Raw genomic sequence first — 22075 nt, forward strand, 5'->3', positions numbered from 1 at the left:
GAAGGGACCCGCCGGGTCCTTTAAGCACCAAGTTTGAAAAGAGAAGTATAGATGTATAAGCCGAGCGCAGCGGACGCTTACCCTATAGATTTATACGCGAGGTGTGTACTAACGATCCCTGAGGTCTTATGCCACCCGAGGTTTTGAATTGCCTGGCCTCTCTTTCTGGCCGTTTCGATCCCGCGCCCGTTTTCTATGTCAGATGCGTCGCCTTCATGGCGGAGCTCGATCCTACTGGTTCGGCAAGTACAGTCTCATTGCTCGTCATGCATCTCCTCTTCCACGTCGCTGACATGTCTGATGCATGTCAATGGGCGTCTCGGGCTCGTTCCAACTTGTCGGCGGGAACCAACCCTATTCCTCTCGATGAAAGCGATGGATTGGACGATTTAGAATGGTTCGACGCAGTACGCCTGCATCCTCCCGCACGCCTCCACTTTGACAATGGCACAGACTTTATCGCAAACATCAGATTATGGCGCCGGATTAGCTCCCGCTACGCATTCCTGGCGGGCCAACTGGGTTGAAGTGAACTTCGCAATGGACTTCCTCAATCCTGCAGCCATGTGGGGACGCTCTCTGGGCAAATATCAGCATGGCACAAGTGAGAAGCTAGCTATCGTCACTTTCTTGCCTTCTTCCGTATCTGGCATCCTAGCAAGCCCATAAGGAAACAGGTAAGCCGCAGGCCTGATAATGGCGAGATCAATCTTAGGCACGGCATCTTTCCGGACAGCCTGTCCACTGATCGCGAATTTGAGATGGCATTGAGCACGGCAAGCTTACGAAAGGAACTAAGCTTCTTGCTCTCCTTGAGCGAGCGCCCAAAGAAGTGCAGACGAAAACTGTAGACGATCAGAGCACTGCGCTTGAGAAGCGACTAGACGGAAAAGGGGCGAAAAAGTACGTACAATTGATCAACCTCGAGGGAATTACCCGATCTCTACTTGCCAACACCGAGGGGAGAGCAGGTCCCATTCGGCCTAGCCACTCTGCAAACTGCGACACTTTGTGTTTGACTCCGAATCCCTCGCGCAAGTCCAGAGCCGTACCCCAGTCGTGAAAACTTCACATCTACTTCGTTGTTCAGCGATGGCCGATTGCTGAGTGACAATCATCTCTTTTGTTTTCCATTGCGACCAGACTTTGAGTCCAGAGCAGTACCCTAGTCATGGAAACTTCACATCTACTCCGTTGTTCAGTGATTGCTGATTGCTTAGTGACAATCATTTGTTTTGTTTTCCATCGCTGCCAAAGGTTGCTATTCCTGTCTTTGTCAAAGGGTTTGCTTCAACAAGCGGTCGTGCACAGCGCCTTCTTAGTCTCATCAGATTCATTGTTCCTTGAATCTACCGCATTAACCGAGCAACAGCCCTTTGTTCCACGAAGGATCCTTCGAAGCAGTATCACCGCAATTCTGTTTGTTAGTCTCGGTACTGATTAGCAAGCCCGTTGTATCCCAAATCCTCTTATATCAGCTCACGTCTCCCGGCGATCCTCCCTAAGAGCTGTCGTCGACTCGGCCAATATCCCGACTAAGCCAAGGTGAGGAGAATACAGGAAGTACCCGAGCCCTGCAGATTACCACAATCCAAGGAGACCACGAAGTGCTGGAGTTCGTGCGGTCGATATAATCACAACACAGGACATCGTACCAGACGCAACGGGTCTCTTCGTCCGCCGAGGCCCTTACAAAGACGGCGACCGCTGCAAGCTCTTTTCGGCTGGACCACCAAGTTTCCGCTCCATCTCTTCCAAATCATGCTGCCCTGCGCCAAATCCAGTCTGGAATCCGTGGAGCTTTCCGTAAAGCCAGCCAGAAGCTTCTGAACCACGCTCGTCTTCACCCTCGGTATCTTGGACGCTTTGCCTTTTCTCATACTAGCTGGACTCCCTTCAACCTCCGACTAGACACGATGCCTTCACACCATCGGTTATATACACACGATTAGATCCTGGACATGACGCCTTCACACCGTCGGTTATATACGCATGGTTAGAATCTGGACATGACGCCTTCTGCTATCTATACGACTGCTAGTTCTACGTCAAGTTTCGGCAACTAGCAGTTGATACCCCAAAAATATTGGTTGAATCGCGCGATCAAGAATAGGACCTAGAAGCCCTTAAGATATGATTAATTACAGCTGCGCAGTCTGACTATACCGCCTGCTGCGCAAATGCTGACCTAAACGTCAATAACACACTCTTACGTCCATAGACGCGTGTGTGTATACAGGCAGTCAAGAAGGTGCGAGCAGTTGGAAAGACTGCACCATTACACTGCCATCGCTACTTCCATGCCATGGACCACTCTGTCGGAAAGTAAGCAGCAGGCTTTACAAACCGAATTACGCGTCGCTTGCAAGACAAAAATGCGAGTGAATTGTGGAGAGTGGCGTCAAGGTGCGGCTCAAGGCAGCAAGAAGAGGGCTGTACTTCACGCCAGTGGACGCACAGAGTTAGCAGTGTGGGGCTCGCTCCGTTGTGACCATACAAGGAGCCTGCCTTCTCTACAGTATATATATCTCGCCAATCTGCCTTCGAGTAAGACTATCTATCCTCACAACCACCACTTCGAACCTCAACAGCAACCACTCGACCAAACTATCAAGCTCAATATTGACATCAGCCTTGATCAAAATGGTCCAATTCACTTTCAACATCGCAAAGTGCCCACTCATCGACGTCATGCTTGCGCCGTCCAAGTTCGGGTACATAGCCACCATTCTGCTTCTCGTTGCGCTTGCCTACATCCGCCTACGGGTTGGATCGTTCTCCGCCGTCGCCCAATCCTTCAAGAGCATGATGGAAAACCTATCCATCGTCTTCATCTTGCTCCTTGCCGTTGTTTCGTACAGCCCGATGATGCTGACGCCCATGGGCGCAGAAATTGGGTTCGACCTCATCACCTTCCCTCTATTGGTTATAACGATGCTCGCCGTCCATGCATTTGCCTCATTGACGGGCTTGTTGGTAATTACTCTCTTGGTAACTTGGCCATTGGTCGTTATTGCCATCGTACTCAAGACAGTCTGGCTTGTCTTTCGACTGTGCAGCCGCTTGTGTGAAGCCTTGCGATACCTCCACCAGCTATACCAAGAGATCTCACTCCGGCTATTTAACTGGCTCCAAGGCAACACTCGCGGGACTGCCGTATCCTATATCAAGGATCAGTGGACTGGAAACCTTTTCGCAGGCTTTGGGGTTGTACCCATCGCGGCTACTTACCTTGCTCTCTACATCGTCACAGTAATATCTATCCGGGTGTTCGAGCGGGCGCCGACATACACTCCTATGGGGCCGCCGACAACGTCCACTGACTTCACCTGTGGTTACTATGGAAGTGGTCTCGGTAGTTCCGGCTGGTGCAGTAAACATTAGTGGCCCTTTGCACAATTATGTACTCCCAGGTGTGCAACGCTCAGTTAGATCCACGCAGTAGGCTGTGGACATCTTGGCATTGACGCGTCTGTTGATAGTATCAATAGGATGAGAATGAAATCGCTCGACTCTGAATTGCTCCAAATGAAATCATCGTATTTATGTTTGCCCAAAAGTCTAACAAGATCGCCGTGAGATTGTAGCTCCAGGCAGCTTCGCCCTGAACCTCTTCGTCTTCTCTACCTTGTCACTGATTGATGCAAAGTTGATTCCCCCGCGTCTCCGTCTATTCCATAGCTAATTCTCCTTCACCTCTCGCTGCGTTTTTCTGCTTTGGTCTTTCTTGTCTCCCCTCCAAGCTATTACGTCATTGGCCCACTACCCTGCCAAAACATCCATTTCCTTGCATCCGCCAACTTTCACGATCGCTCACAAGTCTCTATTACAACGCGGACCGCCGTATCCGTTATCCACTACACGATGATTTCGCTGTCCTTGTCTTATTTTGTAATTGTGACAAGCCGTATGAAATGCAGCTATTGCACTGTGATATCTTGACAATACGCCACAGCGCAATTTGCCTAAACGCGTTACACAAAGTTCAGCCCTTGAACCCTCGACGCTCGGCTCCACCTCGGACCTGGGGATGCCTTTTCGCGTAGCAGGCGCGTTGTCCGGGGACTATAGTCCCGCACCATTGACAACGCTCAGCAACGACACGGGAATGCGCTATTGCGTGGCCTGGTATGAGATTCGTACACAACGCTTCTGCGCGACAAATGCTGACTTGCTATTCGCACCATCAGGGGCCAACCACGCGACGACTCATCTGGGCGTGCTCTCAACTGGGTTCTGTAATCAATCTCTCCTATCACTTCGCCACGAGCATTCTCACAATGGAGACGTCCGCAGACTGGTTGGCGAAGCGCCTCAACGCGCCTTCCCAATCAAAAACTTCGATCCAGCATGGAACTTGTCATACTGTGACTCCCACGCCGCCATTCTAGTGTTGCACGAGTAGGCGGACAACAATGGCAGATATTGGGCATTGACCTAATGGTGTAGGAGACCGCCATAGCTCGGAGAGGGTCTATACGCGCGAGTAGGTGCAGGCGTTCGGTGGGAGTCATCGCGTGGATCTCCTTGGTTTCTTCAAGACTACTTGGGCAGTCAGACGTCCGCCGCGTGCCGAACGACATTCCGCACCGCGTGCTGACAGCCAAGGATCATAAGTATGAAGCACTTTAACGGAGAACATCTGCTGAATACCATCGAGAAGGGTCACCGAAGCATGGAAAGTGATCACAAAGAAAACACCAAAGAGTATCATTACATATTTCCAGCTTCCGCAATCGGCTGAGCAAGGGTCCGCCTTGGAGTCGCGGCTCATTCATTCATTGGACTGCGTTAGCTTTTGCCCCAGCTTTGCACCAAATGGACGGGCGATCTGCGTAACTGTTCCACCCCATACAGCCGCCACGTACATGCACATTGAACCCTCCCATACCAGATGCTATGGGCATGACAGACCAAGCAACATCGCCGAGTCATCCGACGGCCTCCAATGAACGGAACAAATCGGAATGTAGGAGACAACAACGCAAGGCACGAGAAGGACCTGCCATTCTGGCCATCTTCTTTTTTCAAGGAATAAGGCCCACGTATTCAACTTGGAGCAAGGCCGATCGTTCAAGCAAAGATGTCTGAGATCGGGGATGCGAGTTACAAAGAGGTAGGGGCCGATACTGATACCCATCTAACGCGTCCAGGCCGCCTTCCTCCAGTCCCAACATGACAACTTCTCCCCGGAGTCTGTACTGCCGAGCACCGAGCAAACCCCGCACGACACGCACAGTTCGGTAATCGGGGCGTAGGCGGACAGACTGTTTGATACAGGATAATCTATTTCAGGCTGCGCGGCAGGCCTGTACGATATATACTATTCTGCAATGCATGATCAATCGTTGATTGATCATTGTATCCTTTTTAGATGCATGGCACATTGAGTACAGACCTGCTTTCTGACACTCCACGCGTGAGTATTGAGGTGCCTGGTCTGGTACGGGCATACCTAGTGGTCCTTTTGGTGGTATATCACGTCGAATGTCCGCGACAGATACGCAGCTCTCGGCCAATGTACATTGGAAACCTTGTACGCGCTGCAAGTTTCTCTTGTGGCAATGTGTAAAGTAGCGACCATGGACTAATAGGATGATGTTGTGGTGAATGCGACACCATTTAACCAACGACGCGTCTACCACTGTATGCAAGTGCCTTGCACCATCGTGTTTCCTGTAGCAACACTACGCGTCACTGCGTATCCTAGACAATCTTCGCCCGTGGTCCTCCTTCAGCACCCGCAACGAACATGCAACGTGTTTTCTAACGAGATTGCCGTCTAGGCATCTTTTCACGCTCGACGCGCAACACGACAACCTCCTATACTGTTGATCACAACAGAAGACAGCTCTCATGTACTTTCCTTTCACGAGGCAAAATATCCTTTTGAATCATACCAGCGTGCCGCAGAAGCTAGCGATTAGCAAATCCCAGCGTATTCGACCCCACAAATTTCAACTTTGCCTGTAGACGCTTCACCTCGGGCGAATACGCGGAAAGTAATCACGCTCATAAAGGGCACGAGGAAGTAATCTTCATCCCAACCACTGATTCAGGCGCTCATTCCGCGACGCTGAACAGGCCCAAGCCAGTGAGTTAACAACACCTTGGTTAAACCACTGACCGACATTCAGACTGGAGCCCCGCAAGAAGCTCGCAGTCGTCGCGCAATCTGTGTATCCTTCTGCTAAATAGTCACGCGCTTCGCATGAATTGCGCAGAGATTCACATTGTGAACGAGACTGACAAGGAATGCCTCGGTAGCTTCTTGTAGGGCCATCAATACCTGACTTTACCACTGTTCCGGATATCCTTCCGCTCTACACTCTCCGCGGTTCCTCTGACCTGGACAGGCGCAAGTCAGCACGTGAAGTGAGGATTGCATGTCAGTTGTTCTACAACTCGGTAGAATGGTGTTCGAAGAATGAGGAGATCGGACTTCTGGTATCGGCATATTTCCCGCAATGTGACAGTGACAGGCTTACAGCGCCATTTTGCACGGTCTGGCGCTGGGCCTGCCTGATCAGCGGCGCAATATGTCAGCCGTGTATTCAGACTCCACCATGCTCTCCTGGAGAAACATACGTTGCTTGCCCGAATCTCTGCGCCCAGTCAACGGGTTTCTAGTCGCAAGAGTGCCGCTACTGGGCTTGTAGGGTCTTTTCCCCAGTCTCGCGCTCGTCAGCCGTCTATCAAGACTCCAAAACGTTCTTCCTGGAGAAGCAAACGTTGTTCGCCTGACACTGTGCGCCCACGAGCCATGCTCGTAGTCGGAAACTGCTGTTCCTGTTGGCGGGATTGATCTTATGTCTCGTGGTTGGCTAATGAATCTATCGATTTCTTGTTGCGTTGGCGTGATACACTAAAATGTGACGTGGTCCTTACGAGGCGGGTTTGGATGAGGTAGACGAGGAGCACAGTGACAACAGAGTGGTGAGAGCAGTATCGGGAACCTGAAGATATACGTAGATGTAGGTGGCGTAGAATAGAGGGCGCCGCTTCGTCGATAATCTGGATGGCACCTACAAAGATACGTCAGGACGAAGCATTGGCTAAGCCGAATGAACCGCCGTAAGATCGTTTGCCAGTCTCCGTCTATGCGGCGCGGCGTCAGTGACACCTGCAAGATTACCTTATGACGAAGCCTCAATTGAGATCAACAAGGCCAATCAACGCTGCTGGCTAGTCTCAGCCTAGGCGATGCGGCTTCACGCCACATCACAGACTTTAGTCGAGTCGAACAATGTGAACAATGATACAGCGTTTGACGGCCCTGGGGTGATCGATGCTGTTCTGCGGTCAAGTTTAAAGACAGACGAGGACTGACGACAGAAACGCGAAGAATGCTCTCAACTTGTGTCGCTAAAGCGTATATGAAGACGGTAAGATGGAGAAATCAATACAAAGAAATTGTAATCTCCTTCAACACTGCCAAAACGGTCTGCGGAATTCTCGTAGCGAGCTAAGCTTCCGGTAAATCTACCCAGAAAATGATGCGATGATAATGTGCTCTCGGCGTCTGTACAGCACTGCGTGTTCTTGAGAATATACTTGGTCTTGGCAGCATTCTCAGGAGCAACGATCTGGCATGCGTGACCAGCACTTTAGTGGATGGCTGGCGAGATGATCTTAATAGAATACCGCTAGATCCATCATTTGAATGACTTACACTGAAGCTCGTTCAATGCTCTAATTTTATGTCCATGCATATATTCTAACGCCACATCTGCTAGCGGTCGATGTCTAAGATAAGCATCCCTTGAAATGTCATCAGCGCAACAGGGCGACTCGTCATTTCGGGTGCGAGAATAAAGGTCTAGAATTCTTTCAGTGGCTTACTACTATCATATTTGGTGCTAGTACTGATTGTGTACAGGTACTACCAGTCACGTGCTTGAAGTCCTGTGGTAGAAGACCATTCACGGGCGGAGATTCCTGCTAGCATCCAGTAGTAGGCAGCGAAGGGTTCTGCACAGTTAAGACCGTTATAGTATGGTATAGTTTGTATAATGCGGCCGCTGACTCATGCCTTGAGGCCACCTGTGGGTGAAGCCACGCCACGAAATCTCGTCACGCCCGTACTTCTTACATATGTATGTTTCCCGCTTCAGTCAGCCTATTCACCCTGATATTGCCTATAATCGCACTCCAGCTGAATCATAATAGCAACCCAACTTGACTCGCATCGTCTGTGCGCAATTGTCCGCCGATCTTAGCTATATCGCTCGCAGCTGAAAAGAAGCATGTCTACTCGCGGAGGAAATTACGCGAGTACGCCGCGCTCAGTACATGTAGGGAGACGAGACATTGGGGAGACGAGAATCGATTCATTATGTTGACATGAGTTTCTTTCGCACAATGTTGACCATGTTGCTGAAGCACTGTGCTGCCTGTGACGCCGTGCTTTTCCTAAGCGTATAGCCATCAATGATGTAATCACTGTAATCTGAAGTGACATTCGCTTATATGGCAAGCATAGAAATTACCACAAGGTGGTTCTGGGACCCTCTCTCGAGCGTACGCGACATTCTGCCCGCAAAATGTTACGGCATCACGCAACAAAAGGCATGCATATTTGCTGGCCGCTGTACAGCAAGAAAGTTAGCTTTTCTTAGCCAATTGAAACGGTGTCTTTGTTTCCTATATCCCATATCTTCCAGTCATGGAAATATGAGTACACTACATATCCATAGTCATGGATTGCGACACACACAATCGGTACCTGATGGGCACTTTGGATACGATTCTCGGAGTCCGGAACCGCAAGCTCGTAAGCGCTGCCTTCGCGGAGTATATGGTTTTCCCCACCGAATCAGCATTAAAATGACTGCTCGACTGTGATGCACTACAAGAAAACACGTTCCACATCATTGTCGCGCAACTCCACGGCCGTGGTGACCGCGATTACCAAGCTACATGTTTCCTACCACCTCTTTTCATCGCAAACTCATCAAACATGCGAGCTATGTCGTATTGAAACGACCACTCAATCCTCGTGGTTTCTTGGCTCAGTCGTCACTTCATATCGCAACCTAGACCTCGGGAGTTTTGCTATCACTATTACCAGAGGCTCGATTGGCTTAGCAAAAACCATGAGAGCAGCTTGATTTTTAGAGCCGCTGGTCGGTGGTCGACTTGATTGATTGGCTTGATGAGGCTTGAATATTGACAACTCTGCCTTGTATGATCGAGCAGCCTGGCTGTAAGCATTTGCGTCCGGATTGTCGCCTTCGCTCCCTAGCGGATTATCTTCAAAATCAAGCTAACTTGATAAGGTGAGTATGGCCAGCTTGTTGCCAGCCTTCTAAGAGACGATTTTGGACGTTCCTGGACGAGATCGCAACCGCCGTTGTTCCATGGCTATGCAAAGTAGCCGAAACCTTCCATGTAGAGTCTTCCGGGTCCAAGATATCTTGCAAAGCAGTCTTCTTACCATGATTCGAGTGGGGCGAAATACCGGAGAGCTGTGGATGACAGTCAACGATGACGCCTGCGAAGTGCTCCTCATACAATTCGCCGGACCGTGCGAAACGATTACAGTGTTTTCCACAGTTGCAAAGTTGGCAGACAAAGCCGATAGAGTTACGCGCCTCGCATATCTACAGCATAAGCAAGACGTTAATAGTGCAATGTCGATCGCGGCCTATACTGCTTTGAGGAGCTCGCGTTGCTGCGCTACACAAAAGTCACCGAGCCAAGGTCCATTTCTGAAGCCCTCAGACTTACCGCCCAGAACCCCTTCGTATACAAGACACAGGTGCACCAGGCCAGAAGACTAGGAGCCTCTAATCCTCTGGCCACTGGCTGTGATCGCTCTGCCCAACTCAAATGAAGCTTGAGCGTGCAGGACTTTGTTGTCACCACTGCACAAGGGCATCTAAGATTTACTGGGATCCCAGAATTTAGTGTCAGGCTCAGCTGTCACTTCACATCGCAACCTAGACCTCGAAAGTTTTGCTATCACTATCACCGGCGCCACTCTGCCTGCGGGAGCATCGTGGGTTGTTGTTCAGACCCTCGCAAATGTTTGTAGCACGCCCAAGCGAACACATGGCTAACCAAATCACGTCGAAAAAGATATTGCATTGGGGATATGAGCTGCATAATGTTTACATAGAAAACTATCCTTAGCCAAGTCATAGAAAACCCATCCACACGGACACCTTCGGTATTAGGGTAACATAATCAACAAAATGCAGAGGAACAATTCCAGCATCACCGCCAGCATCACCGACGGCAGCTCTAGCCTCCAGATGGGAGATTCCTCAATCGGAGCTTCCACAGCAGTAATCTGCACCCGGCCGCGATATTCCCATGTCGTTGGGACAATGTGGACATTCTTGAGGTCCATTGCAGTCCTCCATACCTCCTCGAATGGTCCTTCCGGCACAAAGACCGTGATCGAGAAATCCAGGTGCGGTTCTACGGCCTTGGCGAGGTCGGTTAGGAACACGAAGTCAGACCAGGTGTTTTTTGAGGCTTTCAACCTCAGCTGGATGGTCTTGTTGTGTCGAGCTTGTAGAACTGTGTAGGACAGGAAGCGTTTGAATGCCGGCGCCCGGGATATGCCAAGAATCCTGTCTAGTTTGGACCCTGAAGGGACGGCCCGGGAAGGGGTTTTCGCGGAGAGGTACGGGGTAGTGATTTTGACTGGTGCCCTGGGGTTAGCTACACTTCGCCGCTGGTCGGAAGCTATCTGGAAGTCGAGGCCCCTAAGAGTACATGCGATTGCGAACCATGCAGGAAATCGGCGAAGCGTGGAAGGCTGTGCATTCGACATATCGAAGGTCAAAGCGACTGGCACTCGTGGGCGTCGGTGCTTTAGGTAGAGCTCGTATCGTGCCTCGTTGTGAATCTGGCGGCAGGTGAGACCAAGCGACAAGGGCAAAGTAATTCTGTCATAGCGAAGAGTGGTTCCGTCCATCGTTATGGGTTCTGTCGTTTCAGCCATGGCGAATTTGTAGATTGCAACCCGGACCTCCGGAGGCAGCGTCAAGAAGGGGAATTTGCCCATAGTGCGATGATTCCGGTACAGCTCCATTTCTCATTGCACATTGCAGCGATTACCTATGTGTATTCTCACTGAGTTTGTCTCATGTTTGCTGTCGATGTTCACTACAATGTATTCTTTGACGCCTTGCTTGCTAACAAACTTTGAGCCGCTTGTCCATTTGTGTCCGTGCATGCTTCCTCTATTATTAACAAATCACTCAAACCAAGACAACGTTTGCTAAAATGTATTCCTGAACCAGCGGATGCAAACCGATCATACTGAATCTTTGTAGCCGTCTTGTGACATCCTCGACAGAGGATTGAAGGTTGGGCATATCCGCGTCAGAGAGCCGAATAGAATGCACAGTTGTCTAGATAAAGGTCAACAGGAAAGAGCCAGAAACGCCTTAATAGCTGAGTCCTCGTCTCTCTTACCCATCACTTATCAAATCACAAGGATTCTTCGCGACATGGTGGGAAGAGACTAGTAATAAGTGCGGTCAGTAATGTTCATTCAACCAACCTCCTCACCTTGATGACCGATGCACTAGGCTCAAAAGCCTCTTAGTCACGAGAGGTAGGGGCTGGAATATTCAAGGACGAAGCTTTGACAATCACTCCTCTCTGAGAAACGTTCTGAAGAAGTGATTGCACTTCAATCGAGACAAGGGAGGATGATAGAAATAGAGGGACGTTCGCAGCCTTCATTTATCGATACCGCAGCAAAACCTACAAAACTGCTCGCAAGCGGAAACATCGCACCGTGCATGCTCTTCTGACACTCATCCTAGCCTAAGCGCTCTCAAGACTTGATATTTCATCCCCCTGAGGTCTCCTTTACGGCTCAAAGATTTCACAATGTCTTTCAAGGATTGTGTCCATGCCAAGGAGCATCGTCAGAGCACCACGATTGTGGTATAGCGTCATACAGCTTGAGTTCGTGAAGCGTTGGAATGAAGTACCAATCATTAGATCGATACTCCCAGTCGGTTTTCCAGAAGTTGACCAGCGTCCCGCAACCCACGGAGCATTGACGTGGAAAGGCAGCGTGGGAATATAACCCGACGTACACCTTCGGGTGGACTCGATTCAAATCCATGCGATCCCTATGTATGTCTTTGTGGCCGTCCACCGTTTGTACGTCCCCCAAGCCAAACAGATTGTGATTTTTGTGCCGTCGGAAAATTACTCCTGAGCGTAGCCACCAATCCTCTCCTGGGACACTACCGACTGTTAGTGGAGGTTTGATTGTGATTGGGACGAACAGTGCAGCTCACGCTCTTGAAAACCCTACAGACACCCCCTGCCAATCAGGCTGACGCCCCGCGGATAAATTACCATCGTGCACATAGTATACTCCGTAGTCGATACGCCATTCATCGTTGCAGTACGTTGTGGATGTCCAGACAGGAAATAGGTCCCCAAGAGAAAGATCTGCGCGTGCATGTTAGTGTTGATTTGAGTGAACACAATCATGAGAAATTCACCACCATGATATGGGCCAACGTTTGTGCAATCTGCACCTGGGTCGATGAACAGGGGAACTCTCTGACCTGGATTGGGACGATCCCCGCGCCTGTTCATGGCTCCTTCAGGGTAACAGGTTTGTTGAGTTTTATCGATCCGTGCAAACAGGAACACTGGAGCATGCACAGTCGCCGGAGGGGCATCGTTCAACAGGCTAGCGCGCACTATCTCGTCGTAGTATTCAAAAGCTATCCCATGGTGAGCTCGTTCATCCATATTGGGCGGACGGGTGGGGACCATTGGGGCTGCGCGATCTCTATTGTGGAACTGCTGTCGATGGGATTGCATGACGGCTGCTGCGCAGAGGAGGAACACAAGGGAGAATGACAGCCGAGCCATGTCTATGGAGATGCATTCGCGGTCAACTTAGAGGAAGAATAAATGTTTTAGTTGCGTCTTACTCTTAGATCATGCGAAGATGTGAAATAGACCCATGTCAAAGTAGACCCAAAGGACTGCAATAAATTGCGAATCGGGTGCTTCTATACACAGTGAAAAGCCGGACCTGGTCATTTGCGCCTGATTGTAAGACAGTGCGCAATTGTGATGAACCTGCGACTCGTTGCCACGCGCATAACCTTCATCAGGGACTTTTACAAGTTGGTTGCTACAGTGAGGGCTACGTACGCATTTCTTCACTTGTCACGAAGTACAAGCGAACCCGTTCGGAGGTCACATTCACACCCGGGAGCTTGTGCTCAAATCGCACTAGCGTGGTACAAATATTACCTCAACGATCAAGTCTTGCTCATCAACCCTTCCGCACCAACCCCGAAAATCTCCACAGCGACCAGTCTTCTCTACTCTTGAGGTGCATGTTCCAACAACGAGTAGCCATGTGTCGACATCAGCGATCCACGTCAAGCCTTACAGTCTTCGTTTGTGAGGTACTCACACTCCTCTTCACGGCGACTACTTTTGCTCTCGCTATCGCATATGGTATGCAGCTTGCGCGCGCACCAATCGATCCAGGCGTTCTAGCCATATCTCCTACGAAAGGGTCAGGGTGCTACACCAAGTTCATGTAGTCGCAAAGCGCTGAAACAAATAGAACACTCGTGCCTACATATGCCCTTCCACCCTGCATTGGGATGTTAGCGTCTGTTTCGATACTCAGTCTAGGGTTTCCGGGACTCACAGTGCCGGCTCGTCGCATCCTAGTCAGTGGATTGCTTGCTGTGGGATGGCTGGTGACGGATGTGCTCTGGAGTCACTGTCTCACTTCCACGGGCCCGGACGACGCTTCCTGGCACAATGGTAATACCAAGTCCAAATGCGGTCCTCAAACGCTCACCACTAGAAACAGTCTGCTATCAAGCCAACCTGATCCTGGATCCTTTGCGGAACATCGTTGGCATCAACAAGCACCTGGGAACTGCCCTTGTTGCCATGGCTGCTCTTGTCATTGCAATGTGAGAATCGGCGAGCTACACAGGCTCAAATTCTGATGATGATCTAGGCATCTTACCAACATGACATTTGCAACACGCGAGTACTTCGTGCGGAAAAGCCAAATAGTCCAGAGGCGTGAGTCAACGTGGCTTCGATGATCGGAGAGCACTTTGCACATGGAGTCATCAGCCAGTCGTGAGGCCGAGACGCCGTCGCACGATTGATCTGAATGCGCCTTGGGAAACAGCCAGAAATTGGTAAAGACGAGGAGAAATGAAAGAGGGACGGGAAGACTGCGGGAACTGTACTCATTGCCTCTGCTCATTGCCTTGTCTTTCAAGGTTTGATACTCGGAGGGCGTGCCAGTCAAAATGCATACACCCAGTCCACAAGAAACACAGAATATCCGGATCATTGTCACCATCAATGCTTTGGTTTTCTTGGTCAGCGGCCGTATTCAGTACTCTGTAAATGCGAGCAGCCTTTCACACCTGTCAGACTACCGTTTGGACTTGCATGATTGGAGAAAGCATTCGTGCACAAGGGTATAGACGCAATGTTTGCCCGCACACGTTAGAACTTCATACGGGGCAGGTGTTGGCTGACCCGTCACGAATGCCTCCGATGTGAGAGGGCGTGGGTACGGCTCGGAGACGGCATAGTCTTCGCGCAGCGGCCAGTCACAATTTCTCCCACATTTGGTGTCAAAATTTGCGCTAGCTCAGGTAAATCCGTGGTCAAGTCAGCCGCACAGTTGCGTATCGTCACTCAGGTGCACGGCCGGCCTATCGAGCTGATGACCGCCGTATTCAAGAACACGCGCCAATCACAGCACTGCACCGTAGCTTCCGTCTGTCGGCCACACTGGCTGCTCTATTTTTGGCTACTACCAACTCAATACCTGGGTGCCAGGGACGACGGCGACCCCACTTTCCCGACAGCAAAGACTGATGCCAGCCAGCGTCACCCCGCGTTCAATTTCACCCTAGACGGCAACCATTGCGCACCCTCAATGCACATTTCAATCGCGAGGTGACGGGTCAAGATCCTTGCCCCTGCTATCTTACCGGCCAATGTCTGCATTTGTCCTTGCGGCTGCTCGATAGACGTTGCATGTATCACCACAAGGCAGCGAGCCGCTATGCCTATCTGGGCAGCTATCCACTCCCCCTTTCTATCTGTACGCATTCAGTCGTTGCCTTTTGATTACGCTTATAGCATAGGTATTTGCTAAATGTAAACTAGCTGCTTTGCCCCGCATATCAGAGCAATTAGATTATACACTCCTGCATCACCCAAACGCAGAGCAAGTCCATCTCACACACTGCGTACGTCCTGTCGTACCCGACCGGAAACGAATCTTTACTCAGAATCAGGTGTCGCGACGCTGTCAGCACTCGGTACCGCACGCAACATCTTCGAGTCCAAACCATCGCCTTCGCCGGATTCTCCGTCCATGGACCCACCACGGAACAGGGCGAATTGGGTGCACAATCTCCACCAAGCACTCATTGAAAGGATGCCAGATTTGCTGTCACCACCTACATCCTGGGCCGCAAGCTGCTTGATAGCTGCCACTGGCTGGAAGGAGCCCGCTTTCCGGCAGAGGATTGCCCCCGGCTCAGCAAAAACATTGCCTTTGCAGATGAAGGGAGGAAGGCATTCATACATCATGGGGTGGTGGCTGCCTTGGATTTCAACAAGTTGTTCGGCACAACAGTCAGTTGTGGCTGATTGCATAAGACTCTGAAGGAGAGTCAGCTGACTGGACTATGCCCGGACGATGATGACTACAATTCCTGTCGGACACTGCTCTTTTTACACTGTCCCTGCTCATCATTGTCTCGTGAAGACGCGGCCAAGCATTGTTGCCGCCAGCGCACCGCAATTTCTGGAATGCCGAGAAGTCACAAGCCCGCATGTCACAGTAGCAAGCGCTTCCGCTGTACCTAATAGACACCATGCGCGCGCACGTACCTGTAAAGATGCCTTGAACTGTGCCCCAACCGCAGAGGCGTAGGGAAAGCGTTTCGCTACGCACCACAACCGCTCAATAGCACAACCCATACTCTCTGCCCGCTCGAGGTCATCAGGTCGCCGAGATCGCTACGGCGGTGGCAGAGGTCGTGACGACCGTGACCGTGCTCGAGATAGGCGTGACGACCGCCGTGACGACCGCCGCAATGACCGTCTAGATTACCGCTGAGACGACCATTCCCAGTGCCGATCAGGCCCTGCACTCGATCAAGCGTGGAACAAGACTATCAAAACCATAGGAAACATGGACATAAAAGACAATTCCAAGATGAAGAGCTTGGAGAATGCATCTCCGCCATTGAGTTCCGGACTGACAGACCGGTCTCGCAGCCTGAACGAGCGTACTAGCCGCTCCCTCACTCGAATATCATGGACAATGGCCCCGTGCTCGACGGACGAGATCCGCTTTTCGAATTTGGCTAAAAGCAACCTCACCCGAGTATTACTCTGGCGGTCTGATGTAGGTGTTTGCAGCAAGACTACTGCCGCCTATCTTTTCCATGCCCTTGATATCGTCTTCACGGACAGACTTCCATACGTATTGGGCTCTGAAGCAGAGCAGGCCCCGAGGCAGGTTCGACTTAGCGTCTCTTGAGTCTTTTCCCTCCCCAACTCCATATGATCTCTGCCCTTTGTAATCCTTATTCGGTGTTTCCTGTTTTGCCATCCTTCCAACGTCGCCGTCAACGAAGCATGGGAGCGCGCTATGCCCGAGTTGTGATGCGCTCCCACGTGATTACTGTGACGTACCAAGTTAGGCAGATCCACGCTAAACTAGCGTCTCATTTGATGCCAATATCTGCCCTGACTTCACCTTCGGATCCAGCAACCTTGTACGTTTGTAAAGCTAACCTCCTTTTACCGCGCTTGCTTCAAGCCACTCTCGAACATGAGCATCCCCGAGTCACGATCTCTGCAGTATAGTTCGTTAAGGTAGGTTTCCATTGCTTTCAAATCTTTCATTTGCAGCATCCCTGATCATGTCCACAGCTGCGATGAGGCCAACGCAATTATTCATTGGCGGCGCAACATTGACCAAACCATTACCTGCATGCCAACGAGCCAAACAGACGGGGCCAGGGTTATCGGGGCGAGCGAGTTCCCTCCGACGGCTCCCAAGGATTTGTCAAAAGCGAGTATTGAGAACTGCGCCCATGCGACCCCCGAGGCCATCGAGGCAGAAAAGGTGGCGCACTCTGACGTCTTATCTACGAACAGAAACCCAAGAAGGACAACGAAGCAACTCCAACCCGTCCCGCAACTCTTTTACATCAAGACTTACCGGGGCATGTCAGGAGACGCGGAGCTTTCCGAGGAGTCATGGACCGAGGACCACCACCGCATCCAATTCAAGTTCCGCTAAGCGCAGCTACCTGACGTTGACAACTTGATTGCTGCGTTTCGAGACTCAGATCGAGACATTCCAACATGCAGTATCTTGCGCATGACCAAGAGGCGTCACATACTTCATGAGAGAGGCCTGTACGCGCTGCGAGCGCAGATGGTGTACAGTATCGATAGGCCTGATTTATCTGCTACCGACGACACTGCAGCAACAAGCTATGTTTAATGAATTCATGGGTGGATAAGTTTGCTCCGCTGACATGGACGTGCGAGACAGCCATGGAGAAATGGGAGTAAACCAGGGTATGGATTTGATTCAACCTACACTTTTCCACGTGATCTCTGCTCTTCGTCTTTGAATATGCCTGTTTATAATCCTATCCTTCTAACTCGTCGATAAAATCCCAATTGAGTGCCGGATAAACCTGCGCCAAGTTAGCGCGTTGTTCGCCACAACGCCAAGTTCACCTTCACCGAGGAATTGGGCACGTTACACCCGCGTGACTACCGCTTAGCCCTGCTTGCTCAATCTTTTGCGACTGAGCAAGACGGCCACCAGCAACCAACCCATACACAACCGCAGCGGTCCTACCAGATCGTGCCCGCCTCTGTCTTCACAATGAGGTAAACTTGCGCCAATGGTGTGCGTTGCCCTCGCAAATATCTGACGCAATTCGCAGCAAGAGCATCGCGACCTGGCTACTGGAAATCGATAGCGACGTGGGCGAGCCGCCTTTGGTCCAGCCTCCCTCCACTGAGATGGATCGCGCTCCCACCATGCCACTCACCCGCAAGAACCTGACGGCTTGGCTGGAATCAAATGGCTTCGTCCAGCGCCAGTCCAGTACCAAACGGCGCAAGGCGGGCTTCGCACTGACATGGTCCAATCCCGACGCGGAGCCAGAAGATGAAGACTGGGACATTCTGTTCGTGGATGGTGTCGTTGGTCGCACGCAGAAGATCACCAAGACTGCAGACACCAATATCAAGAACGTGTACCCGGCGGACCAGACGGCAACGGCTAAGATGTGCGTCGCATGCACGGCGCAGGCCCTCGCCGCGAAAGAAAGAGTCACGGCATCGCAGAGCCTCAAGGTGGATCAGACCTTGTCCGACGACGGTTCATATCTGCTCTATCGCGAAAGGACCACCACCGCGCCCGGCGTTCCATTCCGTGAGTTTCCGCGCGTCAAGACCAATGGCGACGTCTCAGACCAACCAGTGTTCCGGCCAGACAAAGTCATGCGTCCCAGGAGCGTCCCCGAAGCTGCCTAAACCAGCGGTGATGGAACAAACGACCACGGTTCGAAAGTCTATGCCGAATCTTCCGCGTCGCTGGCACAGGCTTGGGCAGGCGACATCAACAGGTGGTGGATAGGATGTGTCCAGACGAATTGCGTTGATCAGTTGGGATATGAGGCAGATACCGCAAGGACCATGAGTAGTCTCGGGTACCTATTATACGTTTGAGGAATACGTTTGAGGAGAATGGGAGCTGTGAAGTAACATAACCGTTCCGCTGAAAAATGTCTCGTTCAACCATTACTGCTTCTTGTCTGCTATTCTCGTGATTTGTACCGCCGCTGCACTGGATGGTCGTCTGCAGTCCTTCTCTCTCTCCGGACCGCTCCTGCCTGGACTCTACTTGTCGGACACGCATTTGCGACCAGTTTCATACTGACTGGAGCCCGCTTGCGACCTGACCGCAGCACTTGTTTCCAGCTAGCCTGCGGTATTGATGCTCTTGAGTATTCCAAAGCTTAATAGGGCACGTGGTGTCGCCGTGTTGTGTATCGTTCGCTTTGTGCTCACACACGATGTGAGCGGCGCGCTATCTGGAGTAAGCGTTTCTGGGTAAAGATCCATGGGACTTGGTGTGTTCTCTTCATATAGACAGGTGTGAGTTGTTCGTGGGTAGCAGATCTCAGGATCATGGGGATGATGATGAGCGCGACTTCCTTGATGTGAAGACCATGGGTGTTGACAACCCGATTTGCAGAGACGTGTCTTTCTTGTAGGACAGTACGGTTTACTAGCTTCTACACCTACCTGATCGCTGTTCTTTACATCCAACCTCGATGCTCGAACGTGTTATCGTTAATGAAGATTCGCAGGTACCATCTTTGGTCAAGAGCATGTCGGCCGTTGCACAAGCAACACGGTCTAGGTCAGAGGCCATCATTCTTTCCGGAACATCTTAGTTCTGCACGCAGACTCCAGCAGTCAGATGTCGACTTCCCGTTGTCGGCCGGCAGGAGCAAAGTGGAGAAATGGATCGCTTTACCAACTCACTGTCGTCAATCGGATCGCGGAAACCGCCTGGACTATCGCTTGAGAGATGCATTCGGTCTTTGATAAAGCAGAAGCATAGATCCACTGCTCACACCCGGCCGGATCGTGCGCGCCAGTCGAAGCATCGACACATGGATACAGGGTTGGTCCTCTGGGGCGTTCGGGTCACTGATATCACCCATGTAGCTTGATCACAACGCCACGACGACGAAGTACTTCGCTGATTGTAGGCAGCCATTGGCATGTACCCCGATGAACGAGACGCTCCTGTAGCTCATGAATTCAGAGGCAGGAGCATGGCTAGAGGCCGAAAGGTATCTCAAAACACAAAAGGCTCGGTGACAGCTTGGATACACTGTATGAAAATCGTAATTTAGAGTCTTGCTGTTCTACGTGATAGCTACAACAATATCTATTAACTTCGATTCACCAGTTGGATGTAGCCATTGTCAAAGATGTTGGTCGTGATGTCGTGATGTCGTAATGCGTAATCTCGTAATCTCGTATCGTCATGTCGACTCACAGTACAAGGAAACAAGGTCGATAAACAAATGGATAAACAAATGATGCTGCGCGAGCAGAAGACGCGTGAGAGTAGGGCGCGCCGAGGGCTATGACAGCGGTGTTGTTCCGTGTCCATGTCACTGCTCAAATCGTCAGGGTGGCCAATCTTGCGTCTCGGCCTCCAATTGTTTCCGCATGGCTTTCAGCTTGTGATACTTGGTCAGCTCAGATCGCTCGCTCCTCTCCGCCGGCAAACCGTCCGCGTCGGCCCGTTCAAGCTCGAGACGCAGACTTCATGTCGCCTAGTGGCTGCTCATTCGCGGTCGCGGCGTCGCGCTCGTATCGCTATGGCCTACCGTGTACCGTGTTGCGAAAGCCGGGCCTTGGTTGGGCAATGAGGTCGGTTTACAGCTTGATCTCTGTAGTCCATGGTGGTTTCACCTCCAGAATATGAATATTGCCGTCAAGACGTTGCATGTAGGCTGGTCGATGGGATTCCCGGGGCCGCAAGAAGCTGGTCGACGGGGCGGGCGTCCATTCGATCCGGTCCTGGACGTCAACCACCTTCTTTTCTGCCTCCCCCACAGCCTCCAAAGCGGCCTCCGCGGCCATGTGTGCTTCTTCCAACTCGTCCTGCAGCTCATTGTATGTTTGCGCGACGAGAGAGTGCTTGTCTGAGCTCACGGCGCCGCAGGTATCGGACCCGGGGGATTCGGCGCGCGTGTCAGGGCAATGCGTCGGAGGACGGGGTGCGGCTGCGCGGCCGCGGGCTGTCGAGGTGCGGGCTATGGGTGGAAAGTGCGGTGGTTCTGTGGGCGTGCCGGTGCAGGCCTGGCGGTCGCCGTGCCAGTTGGTGTGTTCGCTGTTGCGGGACTTGCTTGGGCTGAGAGAAGCGGATCGGTGCCTCAATCCTCGAGAGAGCGGCGTGCTGTTGCTGTTTGCGAGAGTGGAGCTTCCTGGAGCGTTTCGTCATCCCAGTTGGGTAGCGACGATGGAGCTCTTGGCGTAGATGGAGTGGACTGTTCCGCCACGGCAGCTCAGGCGAAGGCATGTCGACTTTCGGCTTCTTACGCGCCGGCTGCGCATCTGATCGACCTTGGCTGAAAGCTCTTGACCGCCGGCTCTGTGCGTGGCTGCATCTTCTACCCCCCGGTGTAGGGGTGCGCCTTCAGTGAGTTCATGGCGAGGTCCACGTCGGCATTCTGTAGACATTGGTCGCCCAGAGTAAAAGATGCGGGGCGGATCCGATTGCTCTGCAGCGCATGGCGAAGGCCTCTGGCAGCGTCGTCGGGGGTGTGTGTTTTGGCAAGTTTGGGCAAGTGCAACAGGAGGCACCGTGGGAACAGTGACTCAGTGGCTCTGTGCTCGTTCAACTGGTACCAGGGTCATGGCCCCAGTACTTGCGGACGTCGCGGCGGTCTTTTTCGAAAGCAGATTCGAGGATGCGACGTGTATGTGCAAAAATTCCTCAGGACAAGTATCCACCTCTTCCTCCATGCCGAGTATGTACGCAGACACCCCGAACCAATCCGTGTTAGCCGCATCGCGGCGTCCCTGGTTGAACTGCCTCTTTCGCACCCTTCGGCAGTCCTGGTGGGATGGAAGGCCACTGTCGCCATTCTGGTGGCGGACTGGACTGTGGCGGCTGTTGTGTAACATTGAACACAGTCTTCTCCAGGCCTGAACCCGAGTTGGAGACTCACCTACAGTGGGATTCGGAAGCAGTTTGGATCATCCCCGCTTTGCTTTTCTGAGTGACAAGGTATCAAACAAGGGTACAAGTATTGGTGTCTGAATGTATTCCCGTTCGTTGGATCTTCTCCTTCTCATTGCAGGCATACGTGGGCCGCAAGATATTGCCTCCTGTGCATACGAACAAGAATTACCAATTCGCAGAGCGGGCAACGACAACGTATCTCAACCTTTTCATAGATCTGCTGCTGCTTCATCTTGTATATTGCACAATGCACCAAGAAGCAACTCG

The 22075-nt window shown here is 51.6% G+C and overlaps 10 protein-coding genes across 10 annotated transcripts; 5 read left to right on the top strand and 5 right to left on the bottom strand.

Moving 5' to 3' along the window:
• Positions 1–215: 215 nt before the first annotated feature.
• SNOG_16196 (hypothetical protein) lies at positions 216–669 on the top strand (the record flags this gene model as incomplete). Its single annotated transcript, XM_001806268.1, has 2 exons — positions 216–407; positions 454–669. The coding sequence occupies 2 exons, from the start codon at positions 216–218 to the stop codon at positions 667–669; spliced, it is 408 nt and encodes a 135-aa protein (XP_001806320.1).
• Positions 670–2643: 1974 nt separating this feature from the next.
• SNOG_16197 (hypothetical protein) lies at positions 2644–3384 on the top strand (the record flags this gene model as incomplete). The annotated part of the gene is made up of 1 exon (XM_001806269.1): positions 2644–3384. One exon carries the CDS (start codon positions 2644–2646, stop codon positions 3382–3384), a length of 741 nt encoding a protein of 246 aa, XP_001806321.1.
• Positions 3385–10174: 6790 nt separating this feature from the next.
• SNOG_16198 (hypothetical protein) lies at positions 10175–11044 on the bottom strand (the record flags this gene model as incomplete). The annotated part of the gene is made up of 1 exon (XM_001806270.1): positions 10175–11044. The coding sequence occupies one exon, from the start codon at positions 11042–11044 to the stop codon at positions 10175–10177; it is 870 nt and encodes a 289-aa protein (XP_001806322.1).
• A 1136-nt stretch (positions 11045–12180) lies between these two features.
• SNOG_16199 (hypothetical protein) lies at positions 12181–12861 on the bottom strand (the record flags this gene model as incomplete). Its single annotated transcript, XM_001806271.1, has 3 exons — positions 12181–12218; positions 12334–12429; positions 12549–12861. The coding sequence occupies 3 exons, from the start codon at positions 12859–12861 to the stop codon at positions 12181–12183; spliced, it is 447 nt and encodes a 148-aa protein (XP_001806323.1).
• A 915-nt stretch (positions 12862–13776) lies between these two features.
• On the top strand, positions 13777–14072 carry SNOG_16200 (hypothetical protein; the record flags this gene model as incomplete). Its single annotated transcript, XM_001806272.1, has 2 exons — positions 13777–13934; positions 13982–14072. 2 exons carry the CDS (start codon positions 13777–13779, stop codon positions 14070–14072), a joined length of 249 nt encoding a protein of 82 aa, XP_001806324.1.
• A 1204-nt stretch (positions 14073–15276) lies between these two features.
• SNOG_16201 (hypothetical protein) lies at positions 15277–15585 on the bottom strand (the record flags this gene model as incomplete). Its single annotated transcript, XM_001806273.1, has 1 exon — positions 15277–15585. One exon carries the CDS (start codon positions 15583–15585, stop codon positions 15277–15279), a length of 309 nt encoding a protein of 102 aa, XP_001806325.1.
• A 1255-nt stretch (positions 15586–16840) lies between these two features.
• On the top strand, positions 16841–17314 carry SNOG_16202 (hypothetical protein; the record flags this gene model as incomplete). The annotated part of the gene is made up of 2 exons (XM_001806274.1): positions 16841–16884; positions 16942–17314. 2 exons carry the CDS (start codon positions 16841–16843, stop codon positions 17312–17314), a joined length of 417 nt encoding a protein of 138 aa, XP_001806326.1.
• Positions 17315–18072: 758 nt separating this feature from the next.
• On the top strand, positions 18073–18570 carry SNOG_16203 (hypothetical protein; the record flags this gene model as incomplete). The annotated part of the gene is made up of 1 exon (XM_001806275.1): positions 18073–18570. One exon carries the CDS (start codon positions 18073–18075, stop codon positions 18568–18570), a length of 498 nt encoding a protein of 165 aa, XP_001806327.1.
• A 1926-nt stretch (positions 18571–20496) lies between these two features.
• Positions 20497–21142, bottom strand: SNOG_16204 (hypothetical protein; the record flags this gene model as incomplete). Its single annotated transcript, XM_001806276.1, has 2 exons — positions 20497–21047; positions 21112–21142. The coding sequence occupies 2 exons, from the start codon at positions 21140–21142 to the stop codon at positions 20497–20499; spliced, it is 582 nt and encodes a 193-aa protein (XP_001806328.1).
• Positions 21143–21441: 299 nt separating this feature from the next.
• Positions 21442–22040, bottom strand: SNOG_16205 (hypothetical protein; the record flags this gene model as incomplete). Its single annotated transcript, XM_001806277.1, has 3 exons — positions 21442–21727; positions 21795–21841; positions 21933–22040. The coding sequence occupies 3 exons, from the start codon at positions 22038–22040 to the stop codon at positions 21442–21444; spliced, it is 441 nt and encodes a 146-aa protein (XP_001806329.1).
• Between the last annotated feature and the right edge of the window lie 35 nt (positions 22041–22075).

Source organism: Parastagonospora nodorum, assembly GCF_000146915.1.
Source record: "Parastagonospora nodorum SN15 chromosome Unknown scaffold_44, whole genome shotgun sequence".
NCBI classification, from domain to species: Eukaryota; Fungi; Ascomycota; class Dothideomycetes; order Pleosporales; family Phaeosphaeriaceae; genus Parastagonospora; species Parastagonospora nodorum.